This window comes from Marasmius oreades, chromosome 6, assembly GCF_018924745.1.
Source record: "Marasmius oreades isolate 03SP1 chromosome 6, whole genome shotgun sequence".
Classification (NCBI taxonomy): Eukaryota; Fungi; Basidiomycota; class Agaricomycetes; order Agaricales; family Marasmiaceae; genus Marasmius; species Marasmius oreades.
This window is the reverse complement of record NC_057328.1, coordinates 1,843,190-1,870,918: the sequence shown is the minus strand read 5'-3', so window position 1 is coordinate 1,870,918 and position 27,729 is coordinate 1,843,190. Positions and strand designations below refer to the sequence as shown.

At 47.9% G+C, this 27,729-nt stretch overlaps 13 protein-coding genes across 15 annotated transcripts; 4 read left to right on the top strand and 9 right to left on the bottom strand.

Annotated features, from left to right (window-relative positions):
- Positions 1 to 61: 61 nt before the first annotated feature.
- On the bottom strand, positions 62 to 3,271 carry E1B28_010030 (uncharacterized protein). The gene is made up of 6 exons (XM_043154971.1): positions 3,149 to 3,271; positions 2,738 to 3,097; positions 1,682 to 2,681; positions 1,473 to 1,625; positions 968 to 1,417; positions 62 to 916 (listed from the first exon to the last, which is right to left on the bottom strand). Exons 2-6 carry the CDS (start codon positions 3,082 to 3,084, stop codon positions 296 to 298), a joined length of 2,571 nt encoding a protein of 856 aa, XP_043007432.1. The 5' UTR covers positions 3,085 to 3,097; positions 3,149 to 3,271; the 3' UTR covers positions 62 to 295.
- A 119-nt stretch (positions 3,272 to 3,390) lies between these two features.
- E1B28_010029 (uncharacterized protein) lies at positions 3,391 to 5,890 on the bottom strand. Its single transcript, XM_043160771.1, has 11 exons — positions 5,551 to 5,890; positions 5,135 to 5,488; positions 4,894 to 5,079; positions 4,745 to 4,835; positions 4,645 to 4,691; positions 4,508 to 4,588; positions 4,181 to 4,455; positions 4,005 to 4,130; positions 3,913 to 3,940; positions 3,722 to 3,856; positions 3,391 to 3,667 (listed from the first exon to the last, which is right to left on the bottom strand). The coding sequence occupies exons 1-11, from the start codon at positions 5,801 to 5,803 to the stop codon at positions 3,474 to 3,476; spliced, it is 1,770 nt and encodes a 589-aa protein (XP_043007431.1). The 5' UTR covers positions 5,804 to 5,890; the 3' UTR covers positions 3,391 to 3,473.
- A 21-nt stretch (positions 5,891 to 5,911) lies between these two features.
- On the top strand, positions 5,912 to 7,469 carry E1B28_010028 (uncharacterized protein). The gene is made up of 8 exons (XM_043154970.1): positions 5,912 to 6,155; positions 6,206 to 6,371; positions 6,428 to 6,471; positions 6,530 to 6,622; positions 6,689 to 6,759; positions 6,818 to 7,136; positions 7,207 to 7,358; positions 7,418 to 7,469. Exons 1-6 carry the CDS (start codon positions 6,129 to 6,131, stop codon positions 7,050 to 7,052), a joined length of 636 nt encoding a protein of 211 aa, XP_043007430.1. The 5' UTR covers positions 5,912 to 6,128; the 3' UTR covers positions 7,053 to 7,136; positions 7,207 to 7,358; positions 7,418 to 7,469.
- Positions 6,204 to 9,351, bottom strand: E1B28_010027 (uncharacterized protein). Its single transcript, XM_043154969.1, has 7 exons — positions 9,194 to 9,351; positions 9,061 to 9,141; positions 7,983 to 9,006; positions 7,835 to 7,924; positions 7,409 to 7,772; positions 6,773 to 7,341; positions 6,204 to 6,717 (listed from the first exon to the last, which is right to left on the bottom strand). The coding sequence occupies exons 1-5, from the start codon at positions 9,281 to 9,283 to the stop codon at positions 7,582 to 7,584; spliced, it is 1,476 nt and encodes a 491-aa protein (XP_043007429.1). The 5' UTR covers positions 9,284 to 9,351; the 3' UTR covers positions 6,204 to 6,717; positions 6,773 to 7,341; positions 7,409 to 7,581.
- A 353-nt stretch (positions 9,352 to 9,704) lies between these two features.
- Positions 9,705 to 10,728, bottom strand: E1B28_010026 (uncharacterized protein; the record flags this gene model as incomplete). The annotated part of the gene is made up of 6 exons (XM_043154968.1): positions 9,705 to 9,817; positions 9,873 to 10,001; positions 10,052 to 10,151; positions 10,206 to 10,304; positions 10,366 to 10,485; positions 10,540 to 10,728. 6 exons carry the CDS (start codon positions 10,726 to 10,728, stop codon positions 9,705 to 9,707), a joined length of 750 nt encoding a protein of 249 aa, XP_043007428.1.
- A 292-nt stretch (positions 10,729 to 11,020) lies between these two features.
- Positions 11,021 to 13,328, bottom strand: E1B28_010025 (uncharacterized protein; the record flags this gene model as incomplete). Its single annotated transcript, XM_043154967.1, has 14 exons — positions 11,021 to 11,070; positions 11,125 to 11,158; positions 11,210 to 11,274; positions 11,330 to 11,347; positions 11,416 to 11,596; positions 11,657 to 11,760; positions 11,877 to 11,936; positions 11,990 to 12,022; positions 12,076 to 12,108; positions 12,161 to 12,213; positions 12,271 to 12,904; positions 12,961 to 12,981; positions 13,040 to 13,054; positions 13,115 to 13,328. The coding sequence occupies 14 exons, from the start codon at positions 13,326 to 13,328 to the stop codon at positions 11,021 to 11,023; spliced, it is 1,515 nt and encodes a 504-aa protein (XP_043007427.1).
- Positions 13,329 to 16,558: 3,230 nt separating this feature from the next.
- Positions 16,559 to 17,320, bottom strand: E1B28_010024 (uncharacterized protein; the record flags this gene model as incomplete). The annotated part of the gene is made up of 3 exons (XM_043154966.1): positions 16,559 to 16,852; positions 16,916 to 17,200; positions 17,258 to 17,320. The coding sequence occupies 3 exons, from the start codon at positions 17,318 to 17,320 to the stop codon at positions 16,559 to 16,561; spliced, it is 642 nt and encodes a 213-aa protein (XP_043007426.1).
- Positions 17,321 to 17,470: 150 nt separating this feature from the next.
- On the bottom strand, positions 17,471 to 19,534 carry E1B28_010023 (uncharacterized protein; the record flags this gene model as incomplete). The annotated part of the gene is made up of 7 exons (XM_043154965.1): positions 17,471 to 17,614; positions 17,673 to 18,161; positions 18,216 to 18,422; positions 18,474 to 18,992; positions 19,046 to 19,213; positions 19,262 to 19,382; positions 19,434 to 19,534. 7 exons carry the CDS (start codon positions 19,532 to 19,534, stop codon positions 17,471 to 17,473), a joined length of 1,749 nt encoding a protein of 582 aa, XP_043007425.1.
- Positions 19,535 to 19,583: 49 nt separating this feature from the next.
- On the bottom strand, positions 19,584 to 20,994 carry E1B28_010022 (uncharacterized protein). 2 transcript variants are annotated; one of them, XM_043154964.1, is made up of 6 exons: positions 20,923 to 20,994; positions 20,790 to 20,871; positions 20,723 to 20,734; positions 20,372 to 20,668; positions 20,215 to 20,311; positions 19,584 to 20,035 (listed from the first exon to the last, which is right to left on the bottom strand). In XM_043154964.1, exons 1-6 carry the CDS (start codon positions 20,961 to 20,963, stop codon positions 19,800 to 19,802), a joined length of 765 nt encoding a protein of 254 aa, XP_043007424.1. In that variant the 5' UTR covers positions 20,964 to 20,994; the 3' UTR covers positions 19,584 to 19,799. The 2 variants fall into 2 exon arrangements, with proteins under 2 accessions (XP_043007424.1, XP_043007423.1); XM_043154963.1 differs by having other exon boundaries at positions 19,584 to 20,311.
- Positions 20,995 to 21,075: 81 nt separating this feature from the next.
- On the top strand, positions 21,076 to 22,573 carry E1B28_010021 (uncharacterized protein). 2 transcript variants are annotated; one of them, XM_043154962.1, is made up of 5 exons: positions 21,076 to 21,244; positions 21,306 to 21,342; positions 21,395 to 21,417; positions 21,475 to 22,350; positions 22,412 to 22,573. In XM_043154962.1, the coding sequence occupies exons 1-5, from the start codon at positions 21,157 to 21,159 to the stop codon at positions 22,450 to 22,452; spliced, it is 1,065 nt and encodes a 354-aa protein (XP_043007422.1). In that variant the 5' UTR covers positions 21,076 to 21,156; the 3' UTR covers positions 22,453 to 22,573. The 2 variants fall into 2 exon arrangements, with proteins under 2 accessions (XP_043007422.1, XP_043007421.1); XM_043154961.1 differs by having other exon boundaries at positions 21,076 to 21,342.
- Positions 22,574 to 22,640: 67 nt separating this feature from the next.
- E1B28_010020 (uncharacterized protein) lies at positions 22,641 to 24,735 on the top strand. The gene is made up of 10 exons (XM_043154960.1): positions 22,641 to 22,937; positions 22,994 to 23,130; positions 23,193 to 23,264; positions 23,333 to 23,387; positions 23,439 to 23,521; positions 23,662 to 23,814; positions 23,875 to 24,100; positions 24,155 to 24,255; positions 24,316 to 24,394; positions 24,457 to 24,735. Exons 1-10 carry the CDS (start codon positions 22,698 to 22,700, stop codon positions 24,646 to 24,648), a joined length of 1,338 nt encoding a protein of 445 aa, XP_043007420.1. The 5' UTR covers positions 22,641 to 22,697; the 3' UTR covers positions 24,649 to 24,735.
- An 828-nt stretch (positions 24,736 to 25,563) lies between these two features.
- E1B28_010019 (uncharacterized protein) lies at positions 25,564 to 26,972 on the bottom strand. Its single transcript, XM_043154959.1, has 5 exons — positions 26,843 to 26,972; positions 26,244 to 26,789; positions 26,148 to 26,190; positions 25,946 to 26,095; positions 25,564 to 25,889 (listed from the first exon to the last, which is right to left on the bottom strand). The coding sequence occupies exons 1-5, from the start codon at positions 26,902 to 26,904 to the stop codon at positions 25,722 to 25,724; spliced, it is 969 nt and encodes a 322-aa protein (XP_043007419.1). The 5' UTR covers positions 26,905 to 26,972; the 3' UTR covers positions 25,564 to 25,721.
- On the top strand, positions 26,962 to 27,714 carry E1B28_010018 (uncharacterized protein). The gene is made up of 3 exons (XM_043154958.1): positions 26,962 to 27,234; positions 27,288 to 27,410; positions 27,464 to 27,714. The coding sequence occupies exons 1-3, from the start codon at positions 27,017 to 27,019 to the stop codon at positions 27,519 to 27,521; spliced, it is 399 nt and encodes a 132-aa protein (XP_043007418.1). The 5' UTR covers positions 26,962 to 27,016; the 3' UTR covers positions 27,522 to 27,714.
- The last annotated feature ends 15 nt before the right edge of the window (positions 27,715 to 27,729 follow it).

Genomic DNA, 27,729 nt, shown 5'->3' with positions numbered 1-27,729 from the left:
GATTGCATTCTTGATAATCTCGACCCAGTGGCTCGCTATCCCCCTCGCAATCATTCACTTAGCACGTCCAATAATTCTAATTCTTATAGGCTCGACATTCAATAATAGTTTACGTGAGGGATACCCTGTTTAACCAACCATCTGGTGTGATTGTCTCGAGGCTCGACTCACTGCTGCCTTCGTTCTATCGATCGCGCTCAGCTACAAAATCATGGACATTTGAGAACATATCTTGAGATTTGAGGGGTCAGCCTGCTGAGAGACAAACCGTAAATAATACTACAACTGCCCGCCACTATCGTTTCTTCTTCTTTCCCCGTGCTCGAGCGGTCGATGCTCCCCTCATGCTGACACCGCCTCGTTGAGGCGGTAAACCTCTAGTTTTAGACGGAGGTGTTGTCAGCGTGTTTGCTTCGCTGTTCAAGCCAGACTCGTCGTCGTCAGAGTCCGAGATATTCTGCGCAGCTCGAAGTAACGTTGGTGTTGGAATAACAGGCGGCTCTTCCACGGTGGGAGTATTGAGATCCGCATATCCGCCCGGCATGTTACTGCCACTTGGAGAAGAGGGCCTAGGCGATGTTGGCCGAGGAGATGACACCAGATCGCTGGGAGATACAGTAGGGGTAAACTTTTGAGGGACAAAGATTCCGGGTCCTGGAGACGAAGGAAGAGGCGCGCCGCCACTAGTGGGCTTTGGAGTGAACGACATGGGCACGAAAAATCCGCCATCTGGGAGAGCCTGTAGTTGGGGAGAGCCGGTGGCCATGCTCGGCGGCGGTGGAGGGACGGACTGTGCTGGTGAACGCTGTGTCTGTGTTTCAGGAGGTAACGGGCGTGACTGGACATCTTGAGGACTGAGGAATTCACGAATTGTCCGGTTAGGCTCAGGTTCTTCATGAACGGATTCGGGCGGGGTCTGGAGATGAGATGAGTGCTGATTAAGGATAGAGAGAATAATGTTACTGACGGGTGAGACCACATCAATACCTATGGATAATGACGAGGGTGTAGGTATATCGTCTGCCAAAGTAGAAGCCGTATTCGGCGGTGGTGGTAAATCCACATGCAAGTCTTGAGCATTCCGTCGCAGTGAACGAGATCTAGTCTGCTCTGGCAAAAGTGGCCTATTGGCATGCATCTTGGGAGTCAAACGTTCCTCTTCTTCGCGAATATCGCTCATTGCACGCGGGGGAGCATATATCCCGTAAATCTGTGGTGGAGGTTGTGGTGGGGGAGTTGGACGAGTGTACGGAACCCTGGGAGCAACAGGAGGGGTAGTTGTATCCCTGCGCGGATCTGCCCATGGGGTCGACGCCGGGTTGGGATAAGTGTAATGTGCATAAGGTGCGCGGGGCTCGGTGCGTGAAGTGTTCGTATCGCCGCCCGAATGGCCTCGTTTGCTGGAGCTGAGACTCTTCTGTGGTTATCGTGTGATTGAGTGATAGAAAACAAAACGATACTAGTTGACGCACCACAGAAGACTTGCGACCCATACTACGGTGACTGCCAGTCGATGGGGTCATGGTGCGAACTGGTTCCTCTTCCTCGTCAGTACTCGTTCGGCTCCAGTTAGTGGGAACATGATTAGATGGTGTATAAGTCCGATGGCTTGAACTAACACTTCGCTGTCAAAGCAACAACAATAATGACTTGAACCTTTCAGAACCTTTCGGATGCTTACCATAGATGATTTTCTTGGAAGGGTATGATCCTCAATGGTATTTGGGGTTGCCTGTCCACTGGGAGCTTCCATAATGGTACTCATAGGACTTTGGGTTTGTCTCAGGTTGGGGTTACTATTCACAATCTCCATTTGAGCAAGAGAAAGGACTGTGGATGCCGATTCTGGAGAGGATTGTGCGGCTCTATACTGCTGTTCGGTCATCATATTAACAGTAGTAGTCGGATATGATCCTGGCGGGGGGATGATCCTGAGGTCGGGCTCAGGGAATGATTGAACTGGCTCAGGTTCAGGGAACGAGACCGGCTCGGGAATCTGAGTCATGTAATGTTGTCGAGATAGTTCATGTTGGTGAGGAAGGGGTATACGTTGTGTGTCTGGGTCGGCGCGGGGGATGAACCCCTCTGGTGGTATGGGTTCCTGGGGGGGAGATTGGAAATTGGGATATTGGTGAATAATGACAGGCCGTATCGGCTCGTTACTGTCCAAGTTTCGCATTGGCGTAGGTATCGGAAGAGGGGGAGAAGAAACCGAAGATGGTCGAGACGGATAATCGACAGGCGGAGGACTGGGAATGCGATATTGCGCTGCATCAACGACAGGCGGTGGCGGGGTTGGAGTTCTAGCGGGAGCAGGAACAGCCTGAGCTGATGGAAGTAATGAAACGTTCTGTGAGTCGGAAAAATTGCTGCTGTTATGGCTCGAACTTCCATTGTAGCTTTGCCGATCATCATCTTCGATAGCAGACGGCCTGAATTCTGAATTCTGGTATCTAGCCTCCACCTGTGCGTGACCTTGACGCAGGCCCTCGCGGAAACCTTCTCTGCGTCCTTCCTCGCGAGCTCTCTGAAGGGCTACCTGCTCATTCGTTTTTCGATAGGCATCCTTATACTTCTCCGCCCTTTTCTTCTCTTTGCTTCTCAACTCGTCCAGCTTTTGGACTGCTCGTTCTGCTTTCCGAATTTCTTCTTGGGCTGCTTCAAGCTGTACGCGATACTGTCTTAATGAATGATCAAAGTGAACGTCGTTTAACAAAGGACACACATATAAACGCACTGTATTAACGCATTTGCTCGATCGACATCTTCGTTTAGCTTCGTTCGACTGTTATGGATTCGAACGATACGTGAAGTCGCCGCGACCAAGTCAGTCTCAGCTTGTTGAGCGCGACTTAAAAGCTCTTGATGCGATTTCCTGTTCTCTTCCAATGCCGCCCTCAGTTTTATGTTCTCTTCCCTTTCGAGGGCCAGAAGGACGAGGGATTCTTTGGATGCCTTTGGTACGCGGGACTTCTCTCGTTCTCTGTCCCTCACTCTGCTGCTACCGGATCGTAACGAGTGGCTGTCCATCGACGTCCGATGAGGCGGAATTGCAGTTCCATCTCCGGGTAGTGAAGTATTCATGACTGACCAACGTCTGTGTAGCTGAACGGTGAGTAGAACACAATGACAGGTAGGTAGAATTGACCCAGAATACAAATCAGGGTCCAGTGAATAGTCTTGCAGGGATATACAGGACAGCTTGGATATCTATGAGGCGAGAAGCAACAGCGATGAACATGTGTTCTGTTCTGTTCGAGCTCAAGCGCTCACCATTGTTCAGAATCATTTCGATTCCGACTACAACGCCGCGTGCTTTTTGTTTTTGTTTGATTTACGCGTAGTAGACGTGACCCAGACAATTGACTGTCAGTTGACATTATATTCATTACTAGCGTTCGTGACGACAACATTACAAGTAGACCAAGCAAGAGAGCAAGCATAGTAAAGTAGAGAAAGAAATAAATTAGGCTCTATACAATCCAATAATACAATCTCCAGAAAAATCTTTGCTTCCCTTCATTTAATCTTCTCTTTCTCGTCTCATTGTCGATAATGTCTGACGGTGCCAATTCCTCCTCATACTCATCCCGGTACAAGTCCACTACGTTGGCATCTACGACGTCAGTGAACCACAACACTCTCTTCGAGCGTGAAGAACCCGATGCTAGCAGAGGTGTCGTCAAGCTTGGTGTTGGGTGTGGACGAAGGAAATCATTACTGGGCCTGGGGTTTGGATTCGGTCGTCGAATAAAGAGCCATATAAGAGTCATTACAACCATGACTGGAATCTCAATGTATAACGACAAGAACTCGACTGTGCTGAACGTGGGGAATATGGAAGACCATCCCTGAACTATAGAAGGAGAAGCGTCGATGCGAGGAAAGATAAACGAAAACATTTGCACTTACTCAAGATGAGACATGTGACAGCAAAAATCTTTCAGAATGGAAAGAACGTTTAGTCGGGGAACGGATAAAAAAGGTTGCAGGATATGACTGACCACAAAGTGATGACCCCATCCCCATGTCCACCGAGCACGGAACTTGAGTTCTTCAAGGGGGCGCCCTTGTTTGATCCAAGCTGTTCGGAATCGCCAGCTTGCGAATCCAATCGATAGCCAAGCGATCTGAAAAGATGTTAGAAACATTGACCTTGAAGTAAAATTTTACCTCCTACCTGATTCGATACCCCAACAATGTTCTGCAACCAGCCCCATAGTTGTCCACTACCAATGAAACTACTGCCAAAGCACAAAGCACTGATGCTACTGGTCAAAAATAGTGCGGGTAAGGGAACACCTTGTTTCGAAGTCCAGGAGAAAAGTTTAGGCGCTTGGCGGGGTGTCGTAGTGGCGAGACCATATAAAACGCGAGTGCCGGCGAAGAGGGCGTGGTTACCAGCGGAGAGGACTGATGACAAGATCACGGCGTTCATGAATGAAGACGCGGCCGCTAACGGAGAGTCTCAACACCGGTGAGAAATGAATGACGGGAGGGAACGCACTAGATCCAATTTGTTTGAAAACGATTGTGAACGGAGAAGTCGTGGTAGATTTGTTAGACAGGTTCGGATAATCGTATGGAACTGTAATAGCAGGGTCACATTGAGCATCGACTGTGGCATGAATGAGTATAACCAACCGTTTAGTCCAACGATGAGAATGCAAACGACGTAGAAGATTAATATCCTTGTAATGAGATGTGAGCAGATGGTGAAAACCTCATTTTCATTTCTACTCACCGCCAGAAGACGAACTTTACAACTCTCGGCATATTTTTAGAGGGGTTTTTCGTTTCTCCGGCAGTAATCCCTAGACTCTCTGTCCCTCCATCTGAGAAAACAAGACTGAAGTTAGTTGAGAAATGAATGAAAAGGTAAATTATGCGCACAGGCAAAACTGGCAGTCACAAACACCTTGGCGAAGCCTCCGAAGCCTCCTACAAACGGAGCATCTCCAATTCGCCAATATTTGCCGCCAATGTACTCGTGTGAATTGTTGACACCAACATTGACGAGGATCCCCACGATTATAAAGATAACAATCGTAGCGACTTTGAGTGAGGCAAGCCAATATTCTGCAGGAAGATATCAGAGATCGCCTTGTAAGAAAGTCGAGAGTTATGAGAGTACCTAATTCTCCATATGCTTTCACATGTATCGCATTGGTGCCCACCAAAAACACCCAAAATACTAAGCTGACCACCCATGTGTGTGGCCAGTCGGTCCAAAATTGAAGAAGGATCTGAGCGGCTGTAAGATCTCCGGCAACAGAGACCGCATCATTGAACCAGTAATTCCAGGATAATGCAAATCCATAAGAAGGCGAAAAGAACCGGGTAGCGTAAGCGTTGAAAGATCCTGCCACCGGGTATTGTGTGGCCATCTCCCCCAAGAGTAGCAGAGTAACATATACGATAAATCCGATGAAAGCATAGCAAATGAGAATACTGGCAGGTCCACCTTGAGCGAGCGAACGACCGGTTCCTTTTATAAGTGAAAAGTGAGCACTCGACTTGTACACGTGTAACACGCATAACGCAACGCACCTAGGAAAAGACCTGTCCCAATCGTTCCTGCAACCGCAATCATCTGGACTTGACGAGCTGAAAGCCCTCGCTGGAGCTTATGATTGTTGTTCTGGTCATCATCTTGGGGCGGATCGTGGTCGTGGTCATCAGTCATCTTGGGCGTGCCCGCAGCATTGATAGCGCCATATTCATGCTTCCTCGAGTGCAATGACTGGATGGAAGGTGGTCTTTCTGGCTTGGGCGACATTGAAGCGATGGTATCAGGATCCATTGGACAAGGAGATAGAGGAATTTATATATATAGTCTGTCAATATGCCTGTGACACGCCTGTGACGTTGTATGACGCGAGAGCAAAGCACTCCATTTGGGGCTTTGCCCTGGCGGATCTGCCGTACTGGAAACGGCTGCCAGGGAAGTGTATTAATGACTCCATTATCGACTTAGTGACTTCATTTACCGAGGGTGAAGGTCATCTATTCAAATTGGCGTTCAATTCAGAAGGCATCGCAGAACTTTTTCTCTGGGAATGGATCCACCAGCGTCTTGTGTATCTCACGACCAAAATATATAAGAGTCACCAGTTCTCTGGTTTGCTATGGCCATGTCGTTTCTCTTCCCAAAGGTAAGTTCGCCAGGTGATGGTTGGGTCACGGCGTTTATTCGTTCCCTCAGGTTCCCCTTCAAACTCCTAAACGAGACCCTGACGGAGCTTGGAACTTCTTTGACGGAGCATTGAAGACGTATTTCATTCAAAGCCATGGCGAATCTTTCACTTCCCGACAGATCTTCAAGCATTCTAATCCACACACTGGTAACGGTCGCTCTTCCACTGCCACTCGTACGCTCATACCGATATCTTCTCCGAGGAAAGAGATAAGCTTATAATAGACCCAGCTCCGTACCATTGGCACCTTTACCAGACGGAAATCTTTGATGTTGTGAGTGCTTCAAAATGACATACTTGTTCCCGAACTCCGCAATTCACTTCGAATACAGAAGAGTGGCACCCTGTGCTATGATATTGACGGAAAACTAGGAAAGCTTCAAGCGGGGGAAACGGCCACTATACCCCCTTACCGTTACCACACCGTAAGTGGGATGGTCCTTCGCTTTTTGCTTCTTTTCCGAAGAATCTTCTTGATCAAAAAGCTGTAGTTTTGGAATGACCCAGATGCCAAAGCGGACTTGGACGTTCATATAACGGTTAGCGGAGGGCCAAATAAGGGGTAGGTTACTCACGGTCGGTCTTTTCCCATCCATTGGATATTCATATCGTCAAACCAGATTCGACGAGACTTTTATTCACAACTTCTATGGCTATCTCTCCTCCGCGGTCATGCAGGGTCAATCCCCGAACGTCTTCCAGATGCTTGCTTTCCTTGACCATGCCGATGTCGTGCTCGTTGATTTTCCCATGTGGACAGGAAGGTTAGCCAATGTCGTTCTGGGAAGATGGATTGGCCGGGGCCTGGGAGGATACGAAGTAGAGTACAAGGAACTCAGTGAACATAACGAATGAGCAGGCTGATATTTTTTCTATTTCCGGACCTGATCAACAGGCCGATTAAATCCTCGGCATGCATTTGAGTCCGGTGACCTTCCTGTGAGTTCTACTTTTTTCTTAAGATCCCCGAGGCTGCCTAGAAACAGTATATAATTAACACATTCTACAGTTTTCCTGCGCTCCTTTCCCTAGGCCCACAGTACCCTTCGAACCTTGGGCTTGCACAGCGAGATCTAGCAGGACTGACGGCTTTTCTTCGGTACACGCGTCAACATCGTGGCGGGAATACTATATCACACTTATTCTACGGGCGATTTGGGGGTGAGTGTCCCTGAACTCGAAGGAAGATCAGGATGGAATCTTTGACCTACTTTTACCAGATAGTTCCTTCCACAAACTCATTGTACCCAAGCAAGAATCAAATTAGAGAACCAAAACAGAAGTGAAAGACAATGTACCCGTGACGAATAAAGATAATGCAGCCCGTGATATAAATACGTGGTCCTTGGCTTTCCAGACGAGATGGGTATAATTATAATCCCGACTACAGGAGGTTCTTCCATCCTGCGTCCTTTGCCTTTTTGACGATACGTTTAACTTCCTGAGAACGCGCACGAGTGGTGACGAGAAGACAATCCGGCATGTCCACGATAACGAGATCATCAACGCCCAGGCAAGATATAAGTCTCCCTGAGCCTGGGACGACGATCCCACCTGCAACTTGGTCGGTCAACACTGTTAAACCAATTCATCTGGTGAGACAGAGTCAATCGCGGTGCCAAAGGAAAGGAACGAACCAAGTGCATTGTCTCCCAGCACACGAGGCCGGTTCGCTTCCGCAGGCAAGATATCTGTCAAGGAAGAGAAATCACCGACATCGTCCCAACCTACAAAAGAAACCAACATGAGCTTGTGCGTGAATCAAGAAGAAAAGGGAACATTGACCGAATGTTGCAGGGACCACCGCAACACGCCCCTCGGCAGCTGCCGGTTCCGCAACCGCGTTATCGATAGGAATCTTCTCCAGGTAAGGCCAGACCTGGTCTAACACTGCATCCCTCCGAGTGTCATCATCCCACACTTTCGCAATCTTTACCAATCCCTCGTGCATATCAGGTCGGTATTCTTTCAAGAGACGTAACAAGAACTTGGCCTTGGTTACGAACATACCTGCGTTCCATCTGTAATGACCGGTAGCGATGTACGAAGCAGCAGTCCGAGCATCGGGTTTCTCCTTGAAGCTTTCCACCAAACGAGCGTTCGGCGCGTCATTGATCTTCACCTTCTCACCCAATCGAATATATCCGAAGCCAGTGGACGGATGTGCAGGGGCGATGCCAATAGTAACCAGATAATCATTTCGGGCGACCTCGACGGCTTCAGCAACAGCGTAAAGGAAAGCGTCGTCGCCAGATATCGTGTGGTCCGCAGCAAACGAACCGATGATGGCGTCGGGGTCCCGTTCAGTGAGAATGGCTGCGGCAAGACCGATAGCAGCCATGGAATCCTTGGCGCCGGGTTCAGTGAATATGTTGGAAGGAAGTAGTTCGGGTAATTGTTCACGGATAGCTTTGACATGACTCGGACCGGCGACAATGGTAGTTCGTTGAGGTGATGAAAGAGGGATAAGACGGTCCCAGGTCGCTTGAATCAGTGATCTGCCCTTAAGCGTGAGATCCAGGAGGAACTTGGGATGGTTTTCGCGAGAAAGTGGCCATAGTCGGGTTCCAGCCCCACCGGCTGGGATAACAACATAAAAACCAGGTATTTCGCGACTGCTATAGTTGTTGGAATAGGAAAATAAAGCGTTATCGCCTAGAGGAGAAGGACGATGAGATTGCGAAGTGATCATTGAAGGAACTACAGCTGGAATGGAAGGCGTGAGGAAAGGCGTTCTGGCGCGTAGTTGTGGACTAGAAGGTGCTGTTGGACTCGTAAATCCTGGGGTATTGGAGCGATAGAAGTTGTTCTGATGGTCATGCGTTATACTAATGAAAAGATTCAAAGAATTCCGAATACTCACCTCCCTCACTTGACGCTCAAGGCTGGTATTTGCATGGCGAAGTTCAGAGCATTCCTGCTTGAGGTCAGCAATGTCGGTTTGCTAGTACGGGTTTTCAGTAATGTCTTCTTCAGGTCTGGCGTAGAAGACATACAGATTGCTGCAACATTGACATAATGTCCTGGAACATTGCATGTACGGATGGCTCTCCAGCAGAAGAGGCCGCATGGTTTGGAAGAGACATGGTGAAAGACCGTGAGATACTATGAAAAGAAAGGGTCAGAGTGAAGGGGAATATATAGGGCGGGTTCAAGGTCAAATCATCAGTACTTTCGCCAACGTGTCCTCCACAGCCGCGGCACATCAAACCCGCACATCCAGGCCATATGAACGAACAGTCTTTGATATATAATTAAATTTCTGATTTACACAAACCAAGAAGTGTATATAGATCGACGATGGCCTTTCTAAAAACGTGCACACGGCCTATTACTACCCTCGAAAAATCAAAGGCAGATGGGAACCTCAAGAAAGACGTGGAATTCGGGCGATCCTTCCGTGCCAAAAAAAAGCATCCTGGGTCGATAACGGGTGTTTGAGTGATCCAGCCTTGCGAAAAGAAATGTCCCGATCTTTGGAGCAAATGTTGAAAGTCGGGAGACGAATTATTCTTCATCACTCCCAAATTCAATTGCCTGGTATTTGCGTGCTTTTTTATTAGGGTTTGCCAAAGACGCACCCTTGATTGGGCGTGGAGCCCCTTTCACACTCTTTGACTCTGACAGAGCGCAAGATTGAGTACCATCGAACGCATCGATTACACCACAACTTACTTGGTTCGGGGTCTGGGGAAAGTTCCTGAACCTTGCGCCTGCTAACATCGCTTGGCCGTTTATGATTAGGAATTGGCTTTGCATCCGGCGCCTCATCCGAGCTGTACTTCACGTCCTGACGTTTCGAGCCTGAAAGAGGTATTGAAGATAAATCGTCCTCATCGGCTTTTCGGACTTACCAGTGACTCTGGAAGGTGAGGCGGTTGATACAACTCCACCTGGCGCAGCGTATCCAGGATCATGCAGTCGGCATTGTCGAGATTTGGCCTTTATAGCAATCTTTGAAAGTATTCAACCAACGCGAATCAGAGCTCAAACCAACTTGTATGTTACCTCGAGGAAGATTTCCGAAGCAAAGGATGCCGCCTGGTCTGCACTAATCTCGGTGAGAGACATATGCATAGGCTTTATTGAACCTGGCGCAAAGGTGAGCTACAACCGGAGGGCGAGTTCCTTGTGATGATGCAGAGGAAAACAAGGAAGTAGAGCACACTTTAATCGACGCATTCGATGACTCCGGACTCCAATTGCTGATGAATAGTTCACCCTGAACTAAGCTATCTGCCAGTTTTTGCGAGAATTTTTCCAGTACAGTTGCAGAAGGTTTTGAGCCCTTTAACAGTTTCAGTCATCCGGACATCAAAATCGCAGGGGTGTGGATACGAACAACGATAGCGAAGATATCACTTTCAACCCAGCTTCCATTCCACCATCTGCCCTCGGTGCCGGCCAATCCAAGCTTGATGGACCATTCTTCATTGTTCACAAAGGAAAGTAGAACGAAACGATCAGCGCCTTGATAAATCACTTGAATAACTTCGTCAAGACATCCAAAGGAAGCGAAAGCTGAAGTCATGTCCCCGAGCTGACAATAGGGGAGAACAATATGCGGAAAATTATTATGTCATTGTTTACAGAGTATTGTCGATTTTCACTGGGTCGCTGTAGCTTTTATGCTCTGGGAAGAGACATGGTATACGGTGGGCCCCTAGTCGTGCGTTACAAGGCAAGCAAGTAGAAATAGATTACACAACATTACAAGGATGTCGCCATAGATCTGTGGGCTGTAAAGGAACGTGATATGAAGTAAAACGCGAACAAAACATGAACAGAAATGTAAAACTATGATCTAGATAAAATCGAGTCGTTCAAACTAAATGACTTGTTGTCAAGCTCTGCCTGATGATAAGATCCCTGACTATATACTTCACTCAGCAGATGCTTGCCATGGGGAACAAGATCCAAAACCTACCATTCTCTAGGATGTGAAACGTTGTCTGTGCGTTCTGTGGGAAAACCGTCAGCTTGAAGACCATTCTCTAGTGCAAAGTGCGCACCGTGACGGACGTAAAATGGCAGTAAAATGTTCGAGGTTTATCAGAATGTTGCTTGTGTATGGTGCCTAGTGATATGACTCGTTGGTCGTGTAATAATGTTCAATGAGTGGGACAACAAACCAAATTTCTTCTTCATATCTATCAGGAAAGAAAGATGCGAGTCAGTCGCGGTGTCGCCGGAGATTAATTAAAAGCCTTTGACTTACAGCCGGATACACTCTCGAACGTATTCGGCCTGTCACCGTACGAGACCACCCAATGCGAAAACTGTGTTCCGGAATCTAATTTAGCTTTCAAAAGATCGCATTTGTTCAGGAACAGAATAAGTTCGGTCTTTTGGAGGAGTGGGTGTTTGACGATCGAACGCCATAGTAGAATGGAGTCCTCCTAAAGATCATGGGGTGATAAACAGGGATGATCACCGCTACTATAGGGAACACGACTCACCAGTCTGTTCACACCGTAATCTTCGGCCAGTGACTGGTCAAAACAGCTGAGTGGCGCCAAAAAGATAATCGCATTCATGTCGTCAAAGTATGGTGCCCAAGCCGCTACAGACGGCATTGAACTCATTAATCGAAAGCGTGGAGTTCCATCATTGGCGGTTCAACATACCTCTCTGCAACGGATTCAGTCTGTGACAGGAACCGACAACTGCGAGGCTGACGTACCAAATTACGGGCACCTCCCACATCAAACACTCTCCAATCACGGCTCAGCATATTTCCTGAGATTCGCTTGTATACTCAAGACTGAGCATGAGAAATAACTGAGACATACCAGCTTTCAATACGAACCGATGCTCGGTCACACCTGATATAACCATGGATAAGGGGCTGCATTAATAGAAGGTGAATGACAAATACCGATGGTTTTCAATCTTGCTCTCAAGATGTCCTCTGATACGACCATGGGTGAGATTCAGACACTTTCAAAAGGCAGGGACCATACCAGTCGTGGGGATGTATTTCAGCGCTGTAATGCGCTCCAGCGAGTCCAAAAAGCTGGCAAAAAAATGGCAACGTCAAAACAAAAATCAACACAGATTGTGAACGACGTACAAGCCTGACATGTCTTCCAGTCTCAGGTTCTGGCTCTCCAGCAGTCTACGAATACCTTCATCGTTCCATAACTTGACCATGTCTTCTGAACAATTATGAAGGATCACCCCCGGGTCTTCAGGATCATCAAAATTTATATCTTGACTATCCATGCTACTCCTCGTCATGCCAGCCACGAACTTGGCAAAAGCGCCCTTCCACCCTGAGGCAGAGTAAACAGTGATTTCTTTCGAACGATTACTGGGAAAAGGAAAGGAAGTTGTTGTAGACAATAAGGCAAGTGATCCGGCCGGCGACGAGGGTGACAGTCTGCGCATCAAAGCTTCTTCTACTTGGGTTAGGGGAGATAGGCGCATTTTTAACTTTAACTGTTCTGGGGTGAGTAGCGGCACTTGGGGAAGTGCTTGTCTGGGTGAATATGAACTCGATGGACGACTGATAGGGGAATAATCTGAGTTGGGAGGAGGGAGGGGAGTGGTAGTGGACGTCGAGGTTAAATTGAGATTTGCAGTTTGAGCAGTAGACATCGCATCCAGTATGATGCGAATGGAGCGTGTAACGTTCAGTTGGATTATTGCTCTCCATAGTGGTAGTTCTGAACGGAAAGCCTTTGGTTGACTTATGAGTTGGAAATCTGGCGGAATGAAATGGTTCGTGGTCAATGTTCCGCAGCCAGAAGGTAATGCCTACTTTTGATTGTGGTCGTTTTCCCTTACACGAGCGTTAGCTTAGGTGTTTTTACGACGTCTTGACGAATCAGAATACATACCCGATTCACTTTGACCTGAATCACAGATACGCTTAGCTCCAATGTGCACAAGTAGGTGAGAACGCGGAAACACACCTAATAGCAACACTTTGACAGAAGCCTGCTCCCTCTTTTCAACTAGACGCTGCTGGTTGATTTCTTCGTCGATCTGGTCTGATCTCTTCTTTGCCAATTGTTCTGCTGCTAAACGAGCTTCCCTCTCGGCCTCGGTCTCGTTTGGCGGAGGTGCTATCGCGCGAGTCAAAGGGTCATCATCTACAGTGTTCCGTTTGGTCCTTGAAGCGACCATTGATGGAAAAGAACCCGGGTTAGTGAGGGAATCAAAGGATAATGTAGGAGGATATTGAAGAGATGATGGATGAGAGCATCCTGCGAAATTTGCAAAGCGGACGTAGAGCTTCTTGAACTATATGGTTCAGGCTTCTTCGACATCACATACACCCCGTCCAGATTTGGAAGGTCATTTCACTCGTGACGAATGTTTGACTCCCGATTCGCCGGCCCTTCCGCAAGCTGTATCTGTTCGATATTCATGGTACGTATTTACCCTGCCTACCTATTGCTCGCTCATTATTCGGCTAGGGAGCATTTTACGAGTTAGAGACTGAGCTAAACCGAAAACTCGATGTCGCCAGTGCTCGCGGTAGAGGGAAATTCGGTTTCGCTTCAAAGACAAAGCTCCCACGCCATCGGAAAGATCAATCAAAGAATGCCGCACATGTGGTCTGGGATACCTGGTTGTAACTCGTCCAGCTGCATGAAGGTTTCAGTATCCTTTCCCTTACCTTGACCTTTATCCTGGACTTGGATTACTGGACCACGCATCAGCTGACATCAAAAATGAATAGTTGATTCGTCGTCAAGTCGATGTACTGCCGTATGGATTCTCCAACTACCATCATTATCAATCTTCGACGTGACAGTCGGTATGTGAAATTGTAAAGGCCGTAATGGTTCCATAACCTGTAGGTGGTGACAGTCCCGGGGATTCTGGATTACTCGGAAGGTCAATCGTCGCGACGATACCCTTCGGCATCTACATCATTGCACTCGAAGTGCTCTGTTAGCCTTGTTCAGGGGCATTGGTGATCCGAGGATTTCAATTGCGGCATTGGTAACGGTGTCGATGTGGAAGTCTGTGGACGTCTCCGTCAACCGATGTCTCAAGAGCCGTGGTGGGCAGAATACTCTAGTTGTCAAATTCCAGGTGGAGCCTCCCGATCCCCCTCCCGCACGATTACTGAATGGCCAGTGACAAGAAGCAAGCGGTAAACCTTCAAATTGTTGCTTCTAGTCATAAGACTTGAGAATCAAACATAACCTAGCTTTCTTTGTGAGAAAGTTCTGCTGGTATCAGAGGCCGATTTCCCATTGAAGCCCCTCCGTGCAATGCACATAGATGATACCTGTCTGGACTCGTTCATAAGGAGGGATTTTGAATTCGACTGACGAACGCCCCACCTCGGAATAAGTGCTTGATAAACCTCCTAGCGAATAGCTGTCTCCCTGGTTGACGAGCGAGTCCTTGGTGGCGACCAGCATGATACTTAACAAGTTGCCTACTCTGTTGGGGTACATTGATCGTCAAAATGATGAGGGAGCTCGCTTATTGGCATCGTACGCACGGATTGCATCTTGCGTGCACCATTTAGCAGTGGCTAGTCCGATGGGGAGGCTGCGACCTTCGGAATTATTCAAAGTTGCGCCTATAATAACGTCCTTGTATGCCCAACGTAACCATTCGGGCGAGGGCGATGTTCAGCCCCTGGTTTCAATCATCTCCTCGGGCGTAAGGCAACGGGGTTGGATCTATTAGTTTATTACAAGCGACTCACTGTCAAGTTGGGGAGGCCCCTTTCCACAACGGTTCGTTGTCCCGGTTCGTTTGGGGACTCGAAACTCGTATCAAGTATAGCACTCCTGGGCAGGCGCCCGAGTGACTCCTAGACTTGCCCTGGACCGGGCTAGACAACCGTTTTGAATTGGGAATTCAAGTTGGGAATAGCCTGTTGTGGAACCTCAATGTCTCCGGTCCGTTCCTATGGCTTCATGGGTTCGCATTTAAGATACTTTAAGTGAGATTGGAAGAGGGATGTCGTGACGACCTCTGCATGAATTGTAAGCAGTCATCGAGGTGAAGTCGTCGCTATATAGACGGTGCCTACATTGACCGAAGAGATCTATGTATCCCTGCACCTCGGCCATGGTATAATAGGGTATAAAACTGGGATTTTCATGGTGTACACCGATGGGTTTGATCTATGGGAATAGATCTGATAGGATTCATAAATTATCCTCGTGTCGATTACCAAATTGTGAATATGGCGTGTACGAGGTAGTGAGGCTGGCATGCCAAAGGTTGGTGCCATCGTATAACTCCGGGTCCAACCAGATGTGTTTCGAGCTTTCCCCACTGGAGGCGTTGGTTTTCTTTAGAACAACTTTATTTTGAACGCTACTGACCTGAGTAGAAATGTGCCGCTGCCGCCTTCTGATCCGTGATCTCGACGGATCAATTTATGGCGCCATACGAAGTATTTGAGTATCGGATCTTGCCGGCAACAACTTTTCGGTGATTTCCTTAGGCCATCATGCATCAGCTATTGGACTTCACGACAGAACTGATTTTGTGGGAATGTCGTTTCAGGAGTAAGTTTCCTCACATGCACTTTACGCAGCGAGGTCACTGTCAGCGGGCGAGAGAAGCAGTCGAGAACTAAAGGGTATCGCTGATGTTTTAATTTGTGGTAATATACACTATTTGCCCACGTACGAGGAGATGCGAGCATGTCGTTGTCAGCGACGACGATGGACCTTCAACTCGAGCGTCTATGGTGGTGTGGTTTGGCTTCCGCTACGACTTGTAGACTTCTCCAGTGGACTCTGGAGAACTTGCTAATGGGCAACTCGGGCAAACCTGGTTGCGCGCTATGCTTCAGCGCACCCAATCTCAAGATTGAGGACGGTGGCTTGACACCAAAAACGTCCGACCCTCGAACCAACTGGTTACTATGATGGAAATAAAGCTGCGGATGTCCAATCTTGGATATCAAGTGCGACTCAGGGCTCGGGGGAGCAAATTCCCGGTCTTCAATGAGTAAGCTGTGATTGAGTGTAACATTCAGTTCTTCAAAGCGTGCGGGGTCAAAAATAAACGACTTTTAGTCAGCTTGCAAGTTTAAATTGACCACTTGACTCTGATAGAATGATAGAGTTCTCCCTGTCTACCATTGGTAAGGTCAACCTTGGCCGAAGAGATCTTCGTCATATTTATAACCACAAAGTGGTTCGTGCTGCCGTAATGGTTTGGCCCGAATTTACTGGGAGATTTGTTTCGAGTCAGGTATGTATTCGACGCCTGGATACTGCCAATGTTCAGGTCGATAACAGCGTGTCAAACCTCGGTAACTCTCCGATCTCAACGCCTGTCATGACTCCCTGTGTCGTGCCCATTTATCGATTCAGAGTAGCGGACTTGATCGCAGAAATACAAAAATGCTACTTACGTCCTTCATCTAATCATGTATGCTTATCTGCCTTGCTTTTCACATCTTCAGCAGCATCAGAAACCTTGGAAGCTCCCTCTCGTTTTGCTTCTTCAGCTTTATTACTTCCCCATCCCAACCAATTAAACCAGCCAGCTTTCGCTTGTTCTTCCTTTCTCTGGACACCGCCCTTTGTGGCCTCAGCCTGGGACTGGGTTCTTGCTTTGGCTTCGTTGTAAAGATTCTCGGTCGAGTCTTTGGCATCGTTCAGTCGATTCTGGGCGCCCTTTTTGTAATCATCATACTTGGCTTGGGCGCTATTGGCAGTCTATCAAGCAACCGAACAATTAGCCATGTTTGACATCCGTCCTGGAACTTGGAGCTTCCCCACCTGCTCGTATTTCTGTTTCCCTTGCTGAATCCCATCTTCTACCCGTGCCTTTCCAGCGTCGACGGCTTCCCTCGACTTGCGTATCGCCTCTTCTTCCTCACGTTTGGCCTTGGCCTTGAGTTGAGCCGCCTTGTCAGGATTAGCGGCAAAGTAGTAGTATACTCCTCCTCCCGCTGCAAGTGCTAGCCCAGCATAGAGGGCCATGTTGCTACCTCCTGCTTTGGCACTCGCTGGTCCGTCAGCCGGAGGAGGGTTTGGTACGTTAGCATATTGCCTTCGCGTGGTCTACACAATGTCCCTTCTCAATCATCTGAAGCACATTAACCAAAGTGATCGACATACCGTTCTAAGAGCAGCACCAATGGAGGAGAACTTTGCAATGTGAGCAGTTCGTGAGCGTAGCATGTTAGTGGAAAGGATAGACGGTGAGAGGCAACGACGTCTTTTTAAAGTTACAGGCAGACACCTTGATGACGTCAATGACGTATTCAGTCACATGGATGCGTTCACCTATTATGACGATCAAAATACAAATACACGAGTGCCTAGAGTACACTACTTTTTCAACTTTCCAATAACAGCATCCGGTGCATATCGTGGTATAACCTTGGGGTCATGTAACATGTTGAACTCCTCCGTAGCGTCACGGCCAGCGTAGAGCAATATGGCCTTCTCGCCTCCAGGATGGTCAGGTAAGAACTGGTCATCCGTCAGTGCATCAGCAGCCATCCACGATACAACTCATCGACAAACTCACATTGGTCACATCCAAGACCTCCCCGTTGACAACTACCCAGATATCATTCTTACTCTTATGCTTCGCAACCTCCTCGAGCGTGTATGCGCCGCCTTTGCCGCTTGACCCTTCAGCTGCTTTAGGCTCCTCAGCCTTCGCTGTACTTGAAGCCTGCGATGAACCACCGAGTTGTCCGGCCAAGGCACCTAGACGGCCACCGGCTTTTGCAATGACTGCACTCGTCCTCTGCAAAAGATAGGCAGCCGCGGAGTCTCCCGATACGCGTCCAAACACAACGCAACCTAACAAAGAGCTGCCTCCAAGTCGATTAGCGCCATGGACACCACCTGCTACCTCACCAGCCGCAAAAAGACCGGCTATAGGTTTACCGTCGGCGCCAATTACTCGCGACTCGGGGTCGATCTCCAGACCGCCCATGGTGTAATGCAGGACGGGTGTCATGATTGCGACATGGAAAAAGTCGTTGAAAGACCATTCACCGGAGAAGAACTACGGATGCCATCCATCATCATTCATTTTGTACCGAAACGAGTTAAAGCTAACCTTCTTTCCGAAAGGATCCTTCTTAGTGCGCACACTTTGGTTATAATCCTCAAAAGTCTTCTTGAGAACGGACGGGTCCAAACCAAACTCCTTTGCTAAGGCATCTCCGGAGTCAAAACGCTTCATGAGTCCTCTGCCAACATAGTGTTTACAGTGCCACTCGATTTCCTTCGAGGCTTTGCCATTCAAGACGAGTCGTATGGGGTACTGGATAGCGAATGAAAACGTGAGGCTAATGTAGTAACGGATCTAACACACCTTGCCGTTCTCCCATATCTTTCCGGTCACGTAGTCGCGATGCTGGAGCTCATCCACGAAACGTTTACCGGCGTTATCCAGAAGGAGACCACCAACACCACGCAGTGCCTCCGCAGCCAGGAACTTGACTTTGGCGTCGGGTTCGTTGGGATCAACCAAACCCGTGGGGTGCACTTGAACCTTCTCCATGTCAATGCCGTGTGCACCTATCGCCATCGCCATCTTCTGTCCATCACCAGTACAGTGCTCGCCATTAGTAGTAGGAAGATCCCAGTATTCAGGACGATGTTTCTTGAGGAGGGAGTCGGAGGTGAAATCGGCAGCATAACCACCAGTCGCAAGAATTACAGGACCGTAGGCAGCATGTGTGGAGCCATTGTGCGAGTATTCGACTCCTTGCACGTGGCCGTCTTCATCCTTCAAAAGTTTGACGACTCGTGCTTTCTTCAAAATCTTGACACGGTCAGATTGAGAAACTGAAAGATCTTCGAGGCGTTCCATTTGGGCGTAGGTGATGACCTAATAGCTCCCACTGAGAATACGACAAGTCTATATTATAGAGCACAGCTTACCATTCCAGGGAACTGAGCCCCTCCACGATGCGTACGGGGCTGAGTGTGGCCACCTAACCGAGCAACCTTGGACAGGTCCAAGCCGAACTTGGATTGCAACCAATTAACAGCATCTCCAGAGCGTCCAGTGAGGACTTGGATGAGATCGTCGCGCGCGAGATCTCGAGCCTATCAGAGATTAAGAAACATGGACAAAAGTTAAAGGTCCGAACGCACGGATTTCTTTGTATCCTCAAAGAAGGTTTTGGCGTTGTCAGGTATACCTTGTTCTTGCTGAGTCTGAGTTCCAGCACCATTTATACCAGACGTTGCCTTTGTAGAGTTACCACCCATGAAACTAGGAAAGGATGAGTACAAGAACTGGAGAGGTATGGAGACGAACACTGACCCCTGCTTGTCGAGGAGTAAAACATTGGCACCACGCTCAAGAAGAGTATGAGCAGCGGAGAGACCAGCGAGACCACCGCCAACAACGATAACTTGGGACATTTTGTGACGAAGTAGTGGTGGTGGTATTAGATGAAGAAGCGTTGATGTTGGGGACCCGGAGAGCCCGACCCTTATAAGGCACTATCTCCGCCAATCACAGACACCCGGTGATTCATTAGCATGTGAATTCTCCGCATCGGACCGTCACAGACCGTCTCCGAAATTCGACTCACAACAGGTAAGTGCCGCAAAAACTATCTATGGTTTACGAGGGGTCCTAGATTTTGTCAATCACGAATATCGAATGCCTCCTGCTCTGTCAGAATTAGTTATCTTGTAACTTGCTTCGCAAAGCCGCACAAGATCTCTCCACGGTTTCATCCATCCCGATTTCTAAACCGTTAATCAGCAACAGCCCCTGAACCTTCTGGTTCGGCACCCCTGATTCTACGTCTCCGTCCACAAAGGCATCGCGGTGTGCTTCGAGATATGCAGGCCAAACAATATGCTCCCAGTACATGGGGGGATCACGCCATAGGGTGCCCTCTGGATCGGATTGGACTGCATGTCAGTGTGGCAGAATTGTGTAAGATGTTGGGAGTTAAAGAAATAAAGAATGTGATTTGAACGATTGGCGGCGTTAGAGGAAGAAAAGATTTAGAGTAGCGGAAAGGTGCGGAGACAACGTATGAATTGAGTATGGTACTGAAAAAGGATGCCTTCAGGATACAACCACTTACCTGCAGTATGATAACCGTGTCTGTCATGCCGTCGGCGCTTCAAGACGTCGTGCGGAAACCGAAGAAATATCCGCACGTCCAATTGTTTGATTATGTCCTTGAACGCTTCTGTCAGGATCACAGATTATCACAGCAATGAGCCAATCTTGTCACTTACCGGATGCCAGTACAATAAAAAGCCATCCACTAACCCCCAAATAATCTTCCCGCCGTTTATTTCTGTTTCCTTCGTCAATCGCTCAAACTCTGCATGCCATTTGTTCGACACGGAATCGCTCAACGATACTTGCTTTTGCTCATTCAAGTGATCATGACTACGATGATCCGGTGGAATCACTCCAGTCTCCTTCACGTTGTTGAGAAATTGGATGAGACGGTGCCATTCGATTGCTCCGCCAGGCGCATCCCAATCCTGAACTTGATGCACTGGATGGATCGGAACCTTGTTTTGAGGCTGATTACAGCCAGTATATCTCAGATCGAAGTATGATAATGAATTGGCACATACAGGTGTAAAATCCTAGATAGCTTGTTATGATCGGTGTAATTCTTCGAGGGGAGAGCACGCAACACACATCCTGATGTATAATGACACTATTGGGGAGAATCCGTCTCAAATGTTTCGCCAGCGTCGTCTTTCCTGAACAAGTTGCGCCTCTACTCAGTCGTTCAATCAGCAAGATGAATTCCGGAAGACAAACAACTGACCCAATCCCAACCAGTATAACTCGAGTCTTCGAGGAAGTCATAGAAATTTATCTTATCACGGTTTGTTCCGAGTAGGAAGACAGTCAGATAATGAGATAAGATAAGAGATAAAGCCAAAATGCAAGTCACCTTCCGGTTTCTTGTTATTTGACCACCACTATCTACACGTAAAGTTCCACCGACAGGTACTCAGAGTCATAAACAGAATCATTTCCTTGGGATGCTTTTCCAGATATGCAGCGACCCGTGCAACCGGCAAAGACCTGGCGCTGGGGCTGCTGTGTTCTTGCACCTGATAGCTTATACATCATAACTTACACAGGTGAGTGTGCATGTGTAGCGCCCAGCCGTTCCTATCTCTTCCCTGTTCAATCCATATCTAGCTATGGAAGTTTCTGAAGATGATAACCAGCGACCAAAGTATGTTTATTTCTCTACCCCTTTTCCTGACGCTCGATTTACACCCGTTCAGTAACTCTGGTGTGATTCACATAAGTGAGTCAATGCGTTTAGATAAGGGGGCTTTAGCTTTGGCTCTAAGACTGCTTCCAGTTCGAGATCTTCGTGGGCCAATCACGAATGTTAGCTGCCGGTCCCCAGCTGAACAACCTCATATCCTAGACGATTTGGAATACCTGCAGAATGGCCAACCGTTTGTCGGCACGGACGAATATTTCCACGCCGAAGGCTTGGACTTGGACGGAAGTAGTTTCGTCGTTGAAGAGGAAGAGGACAGTACGGATGTTTATCCCTGTTACATTATGAGGGCAGCATCTCTCTTGGAGACGCCATCCTCAACATCGTCAGGTGGTATAGACGGAGTCTACGCTCCCTACCATCCACGACAATTTTATCACTTCTGGAAACTCATCATGTCGTTCTTTTTTCCACCGCCAGAGGGGTACACTTGTCAGTACGATTGGCTCGACCCTGCTGCTCAATCTATGCCCACCTCTTCGCCCTTATCGTTACCAACGTCATTGGTAGTCCTCCGTGATTACAGCAGTCAATATCGACATCGTCGGTGCTCGGTACCCAATCGCGGCTCATGTTATCCAGTTGCATTGATACAAATCTTTTCACCTCTTGACTTTAACAACGGTCTTCTACGTGAAACCGCCGCGCGACAGACACTAGATCAGTTCGAAGCATTAGCCCCGTATACAAACCATGAAACCCTGTTAGTCGTGTCTGCGATGGGCAAGGCTTGGCGGGCATGGCAAAAGGATTCACATTTCACGGAAGAAGAGGTAAGGCGGTGGGGCCTAACTAATAATGTGTTCTGTAGGAATAGCATTTCAAGGCAGGAGGGGCAGGGGGGAATGAGAGACTCAGAATGGATGGAAGATGTCAGCAGTGAAGTCGGCCGAGATGTATTATCGAGGATGTGTGAGGACATCAAGCGCCAGTTTCGTCCGGTTCCTCCCCGTGAGTTGATTGATGGGTATAGATTCATCCGTTCCATGTTGAGGTTAATAATGATCTACAGGACGGCGTGTAGATCGACGAGGGAGACGTTTAGCGTTATGAACGCCAAGAGAAAAATCTTGTATTGGTGAACGACAATGTATGTTGTGGCCGACTCTCTTCGAGAGTTAATAGGCATCCATATCTCACTCCGCTGTATTTTGAATCTAAATTTGCTGTCGCCAATATACTTAAGTATTATGATCGACTTACATCGTAGACGGACCGGTTCGGTCCGTTGCAAACGGTACGTTAACGACCCCAACGCGTTATCACCGCAGCGCCCAACGACCACGACTGGATTCACCATGTCTAATGAATCCTCGGAAAGAAATGCACTTCTACCTCGAGATCCTCCAGTAGGAAACTCCAGGCCACGAGTCGTGATATGGAGTATCCTCACCATCCTCACAGTTGCTGCATTGGTCGTCTTGTTGTTCTTCCAAGATACCCTTCCGGATGCGCTCAAACTCGTTCCTTGGATAGGTGGAGACCCTCATGATCCTTTGACTGCTGCTTTAGCTATCATGGAAAGAGCCCCCGTCATCGTATGCTTTCCGGGTCTACTTTGAATTGGTTCATTCTGACATGCCTTTGGACGCAGGATGGTCATATAGATTTACCAATACTCGCCCGGACTCGATACGCCAACAACGTCTCAGAAATAGACCTTGAGAACACAATGCCAGAGCATGTTGACATCCCTAGATTGCGGAAAGGCAAAGTCGGAGGCTTTTTCTGGTGCTTTTCTCAAATATAATCAAGTCAATTCAACGAAATGTTTGTTGACTATTGTACACTAGGTCAGTTTACGTGCCGTGTGCACAACCAGAACAGGAGGGTGAAGATTTTGTGAAGGCTAGTTGGAGAGTCAGGTTCGTCCTACCATCCTATTCGTCTCTTTCTGACCATAAAATTTTGATCTGGCCCGTTCCCCGAACAGAGATACACTCGAACAAATTGATGTCTCCAAATTGCTCATCGAGAAATATCCTGATGTAGGTTCTAAGGATCCATAGGTATTCAGGTGTTGACTCTGTCGTTTAAAGACTTTCCAATTGGCTCTAGGAACTGAGGATATTAGGTCCGCCATCATGAATGGAAAAATTGCCAGCTTAATCGGTGTAGAAGGGTACGTATACATCATGCCTAGCACTACCCTGTGATCTTGTTCGTTTGCAAGGTACTCCAAGCTTGCCAAGGGGAAGCGATTTCACCTACCTCCGACGTTTCCGCCCCAAGTATTAGTACTGACCTCAGAACTATTTTCAGTGGTCATCAATTAGGGAATTCAATCGCGGTCCTTCGACAATACCATGCTCTCGGAGCTCGCTACGTTACACTGACCCACATTTGCCACAATGCTTTTGCAGACTCGTGTGGATTTCCACCGGGTTACCCCACGCCTTTACATGGCGGCCTGAGGTAGGTACTTAGCATCTATGTATCTGTCTTATGCGACGCCTGGCTGAATTTCTTGTGTAGTCAACTAGGTCGTTCTCTCGTGGACGAAATGAACCGTTTGGGTGTTCTAGTGGATTTGAGCCATACGAGTGACGACACCGCGAAGCAAGCCTTGAACCATTCGAAAGCACCGGTGATGTGGTCCCATTCGTCTGCGAGGGCTGTCCATCGTCATCAACGGAATGTGCCCGACGATATCCTCAAACTCATCGGAACCGAGGAAGGTAAAAAAGATGCCGTAGTGATGGTCGGTACTTAATTAAATGCTATTGCACTTTTCTGTTCATCTTTCCTGACACAGGTCAACTTCGCTCCTGCATTCATCGCACCGGAAGGTGAGGCCGCCGTAGAGGCGGTTGCCAATCACGTAGAGCATATAGCGAAGGTGGCGGGTAAAAAACAGTCCGTCCTGGGCACTTGATTCTCTTTACAAACATTCTAACCACTTTTATCTCTATTAAGCGTTGGCTTGGGAAGCGACTTGGATGGTATATCCTCGACTCCCGTTGGATTGGAGGATGTTTCTAAATATCCAGCTCTGGTTAGTTTTTATGAGCCCCTGTGTCACCTCGCTTTGACAACCAGGCTAAACGATTAATTTAGATCGCAGAATTATACAGACGCGGGTGGAACAAATACGAGCTTGCGGGGTTGACGGGTTCTAACATGCTGCGCATATTCGAAGGTGCTGAACGGGTATCGAAGCAATTGCAAGCTAGCGGCATGACCCCAGTCTATGATCTATACGACAAGAGACCTGACCTTCCCAGGAGAGTATTGAGTCGTTTCATCTAGATTCTATTCGCGACGGTTTAAAATTATTTGTCCCACTCTGTGGACTTGCGTATTCTTGAATCAGATCAGTATTAGTTATCAGGATTAGCTGAAACGACTGTACATGTGAGAAGCTTGCAAAGTTGGCCGTGTATGAGCGGTCATTGAGTATATATTCTTAGCGCAACGCCACGCATCCGAGCTGACCGTGTTTCTCATAGACCAAGTAAATGTACAGCCGGTTGGCGTTCGGAGGTTGAACGTTGAAAGATCGGACTGGTTGGAGGGTACTCGGTCGTAGCATGGGCGCTTTGATTAGAACTGTGGTCGACTCCAACGCACGAAGGTGTGGGATCCAAATAGAACCTACTAACGACTGCAGTGCCTTCTAGTCCCAGACGCTTCGAATTGAGTACCAGCTGGTTAGGTGAGGTGTAAAAACTCTTCTTTGACGTAGGACCGACACTCGGTGAACTCACTGGAAGTAGACCGTCAATTTCACTGCAATTATTCAACAGAATGACTTCTCGTAAGGATATATATTCGTTGGGGACGAACATAGTCATCCCAACCGAAGCACCATTGCGAATTGTCGTGGCGCAGAGTATCACCTCCAGGGCAATTGTGGCGCGTTTGGTAGAAGAGTTCCGATTCCGGAGAATAAGACGAGATGGTCAGCAATATTTATTGAATTTGGCTTGCAAAAAATCAACCGAACAGCCGGTCGTGAATGAAACCAAACCAGTTCGGTGTTCAGAAATGAGCCTAGCGCAATGAGGCTGTGTCGCCACCGTTTCAGTTCCTGAACGCTTGCTTATAACATCTAGGGTTGATCTGATAAGATTGATGGCGAGTCATACATCATACTCGCGATCGAACGGTCGAGCACGATGGGGCATCTTTATCCCACCAACTCTATCACTGTTGCACATAAAACTGGATTAAAACTCTCAACTGCGATTCGGGCACGTGTAGGAAGTCTGCGAAGGGGACCAAAGTCGCCTCTCCTGAAAATCAACGACATTGGAAGTACCATTTAGGCGGTAGGAAAACCACCTCTGTCCCAAAAGATTTCCTTAACTTTCTTGTCATCTCTAATCCTCATCCGTTGCCTCCCCTCGGTCTTTAGCCTTTTGAATTCTGTCCTTCATTACGTTCTTCGCATTTTCTCTGGCCGGGCTTAGTTTTCCGGCCGTGGCGAGTGCTACAAGTAAAGCATGCATCAATCCAACGTGATTGTGTCGTCGAAGACTATTTTCGAACTATAGAAACCCTCTGAGTCATACGAAACGAGGGTACGAAAACAAATGACACTTACAGCCCAACGCTCTCGTTTATTGGTTTCGTTCGCTATCTTGACAACAAGCTCCGCAGCATCGGCTTCTTTACCAGAAGTATGGAGAGTTTTAAGTTGGGACTGCATTGACGGGAGTGGGTCATCTCTTAGGGCCAAGAGACTGAAATCAAGCTTGATATAGTCAGATCTCCTCGTGAACTATGCCTTCAAATCAGAAACCTACTGCTCCAGGTGGATATGTTGCGATCCGGGTTTCGATCACTTCACTTCATCAAAGAATCGTGAGGATTCGAGCATCCAGCCACTAAAGAAGACCAACCGAGTAAGGTTCAGCCAGCCACCACTTGAATCCTCAAATGATCCATGAGTGACCGGATGAGGCTTCAATCCGTCCAGTTCATACAAGGAACCCGTGATGGGAAGATAAACCACAAAGTGATAGGCATCCTCGGATTTCCTGGGTGGACCGAGTCCATCCAAAGAGATTGCATTCGGAGGCGAGAGGGAATTGTGCGCTTCTCTCAACCAGTCCGCGCTAGTGACGACGACCCCACGGGTATCAGGATCCATTCCGGTCGTAAAGCTCATTAAATCCTCGAGCTGTCGACCAGATTTGAGAGAGGGGATATTTCCTAGCGCGTTTAGTACTGCCAGAGTTGCACAGGCGTTGTTTACAACTTGATGCGCGAAGAATCCAGGGAAGTTGGTATCGAATTTTCCGGCTGAGTTTTGGTTGGAGGATTGAGGAACCCATTTGAACAAAAATATAAGGGCATGAAGGGGCTGTAATGCTGAGAGAGACTCTTCGTCCAAGGAATAAAGGTCGTCAACGATGTATGGAACTCCCAAAGTCTTCAACAACTCTCTGTAAATCTCTAAGTAAAGGTTAATAACGGAGATCTGAATTATTGACCGCACGTGAAAACTCCAGGATCTGACTCTGTTAGTTGCCAGCCACTTGAATCGTCCTCTCCAGACATAGGTGTGGGTAGTTAGGAAATTTTATCGACGCGGTGACGCGTCCCGCATCATGGTGTGAAAACAATCCCTCTTACTTATTACTACACTCCAGTACAATTCTCATGAATTACGATGGCTGAAGCAAAGACTCTGTCCACATCTCAGAGCTCAGATCCCAGGGCAACTAATCGTGCTCGCTTCGAACTGGAATTAGAGTTTGTCCAGGCACTCGCGAATCCGTTTTACTTGCATTCCCTGGCGCAGCAGAACATTTTGGAACAACCTGCATTCATCAATTATCTCAAATATCTGCTTTATTTCAAGGAGAAGGATTATGCTCGATTCATACAGTGAGAGCTTCCGTTCTTTCATCTCCAAATTCTGAACTCATGACAAGATAAAGCTATCCTCACGCTCTACACCACCTCGAGTTACTGCAGCATCCAGAGTTCAGAGCTGTCATGAAAAGGGACGAATCTTTCCGAGAGTATCTGCACCAGAAACAATTTGACCACTGGCGGACTTGGTATGTTATTGATAAACCTCATGGTGGTATCTGTACTGAACCAGAACTTCTAGGCGCGATCCGAAAAACCTCAATGCGACAGTCAACCTGGAATCCACCCAAAGCACGTAGATCCTTCCGTCGTAAGAGCTGGAAGATCTGCCGATGTTGACAGCTTAAGCCCGAAGTCTGCTAGGGACCACCGATGCCATACTTACCCCAGAAAGAGTGTGTATGGATTTAAGTCCCAATGGAAAAATGGGCGATTTAATATATGCTTGGCATACAGTAGTCGCCAAAGTTCGGATTTAAGCTTTAGTTCGGTACAGTCACAGTGCTT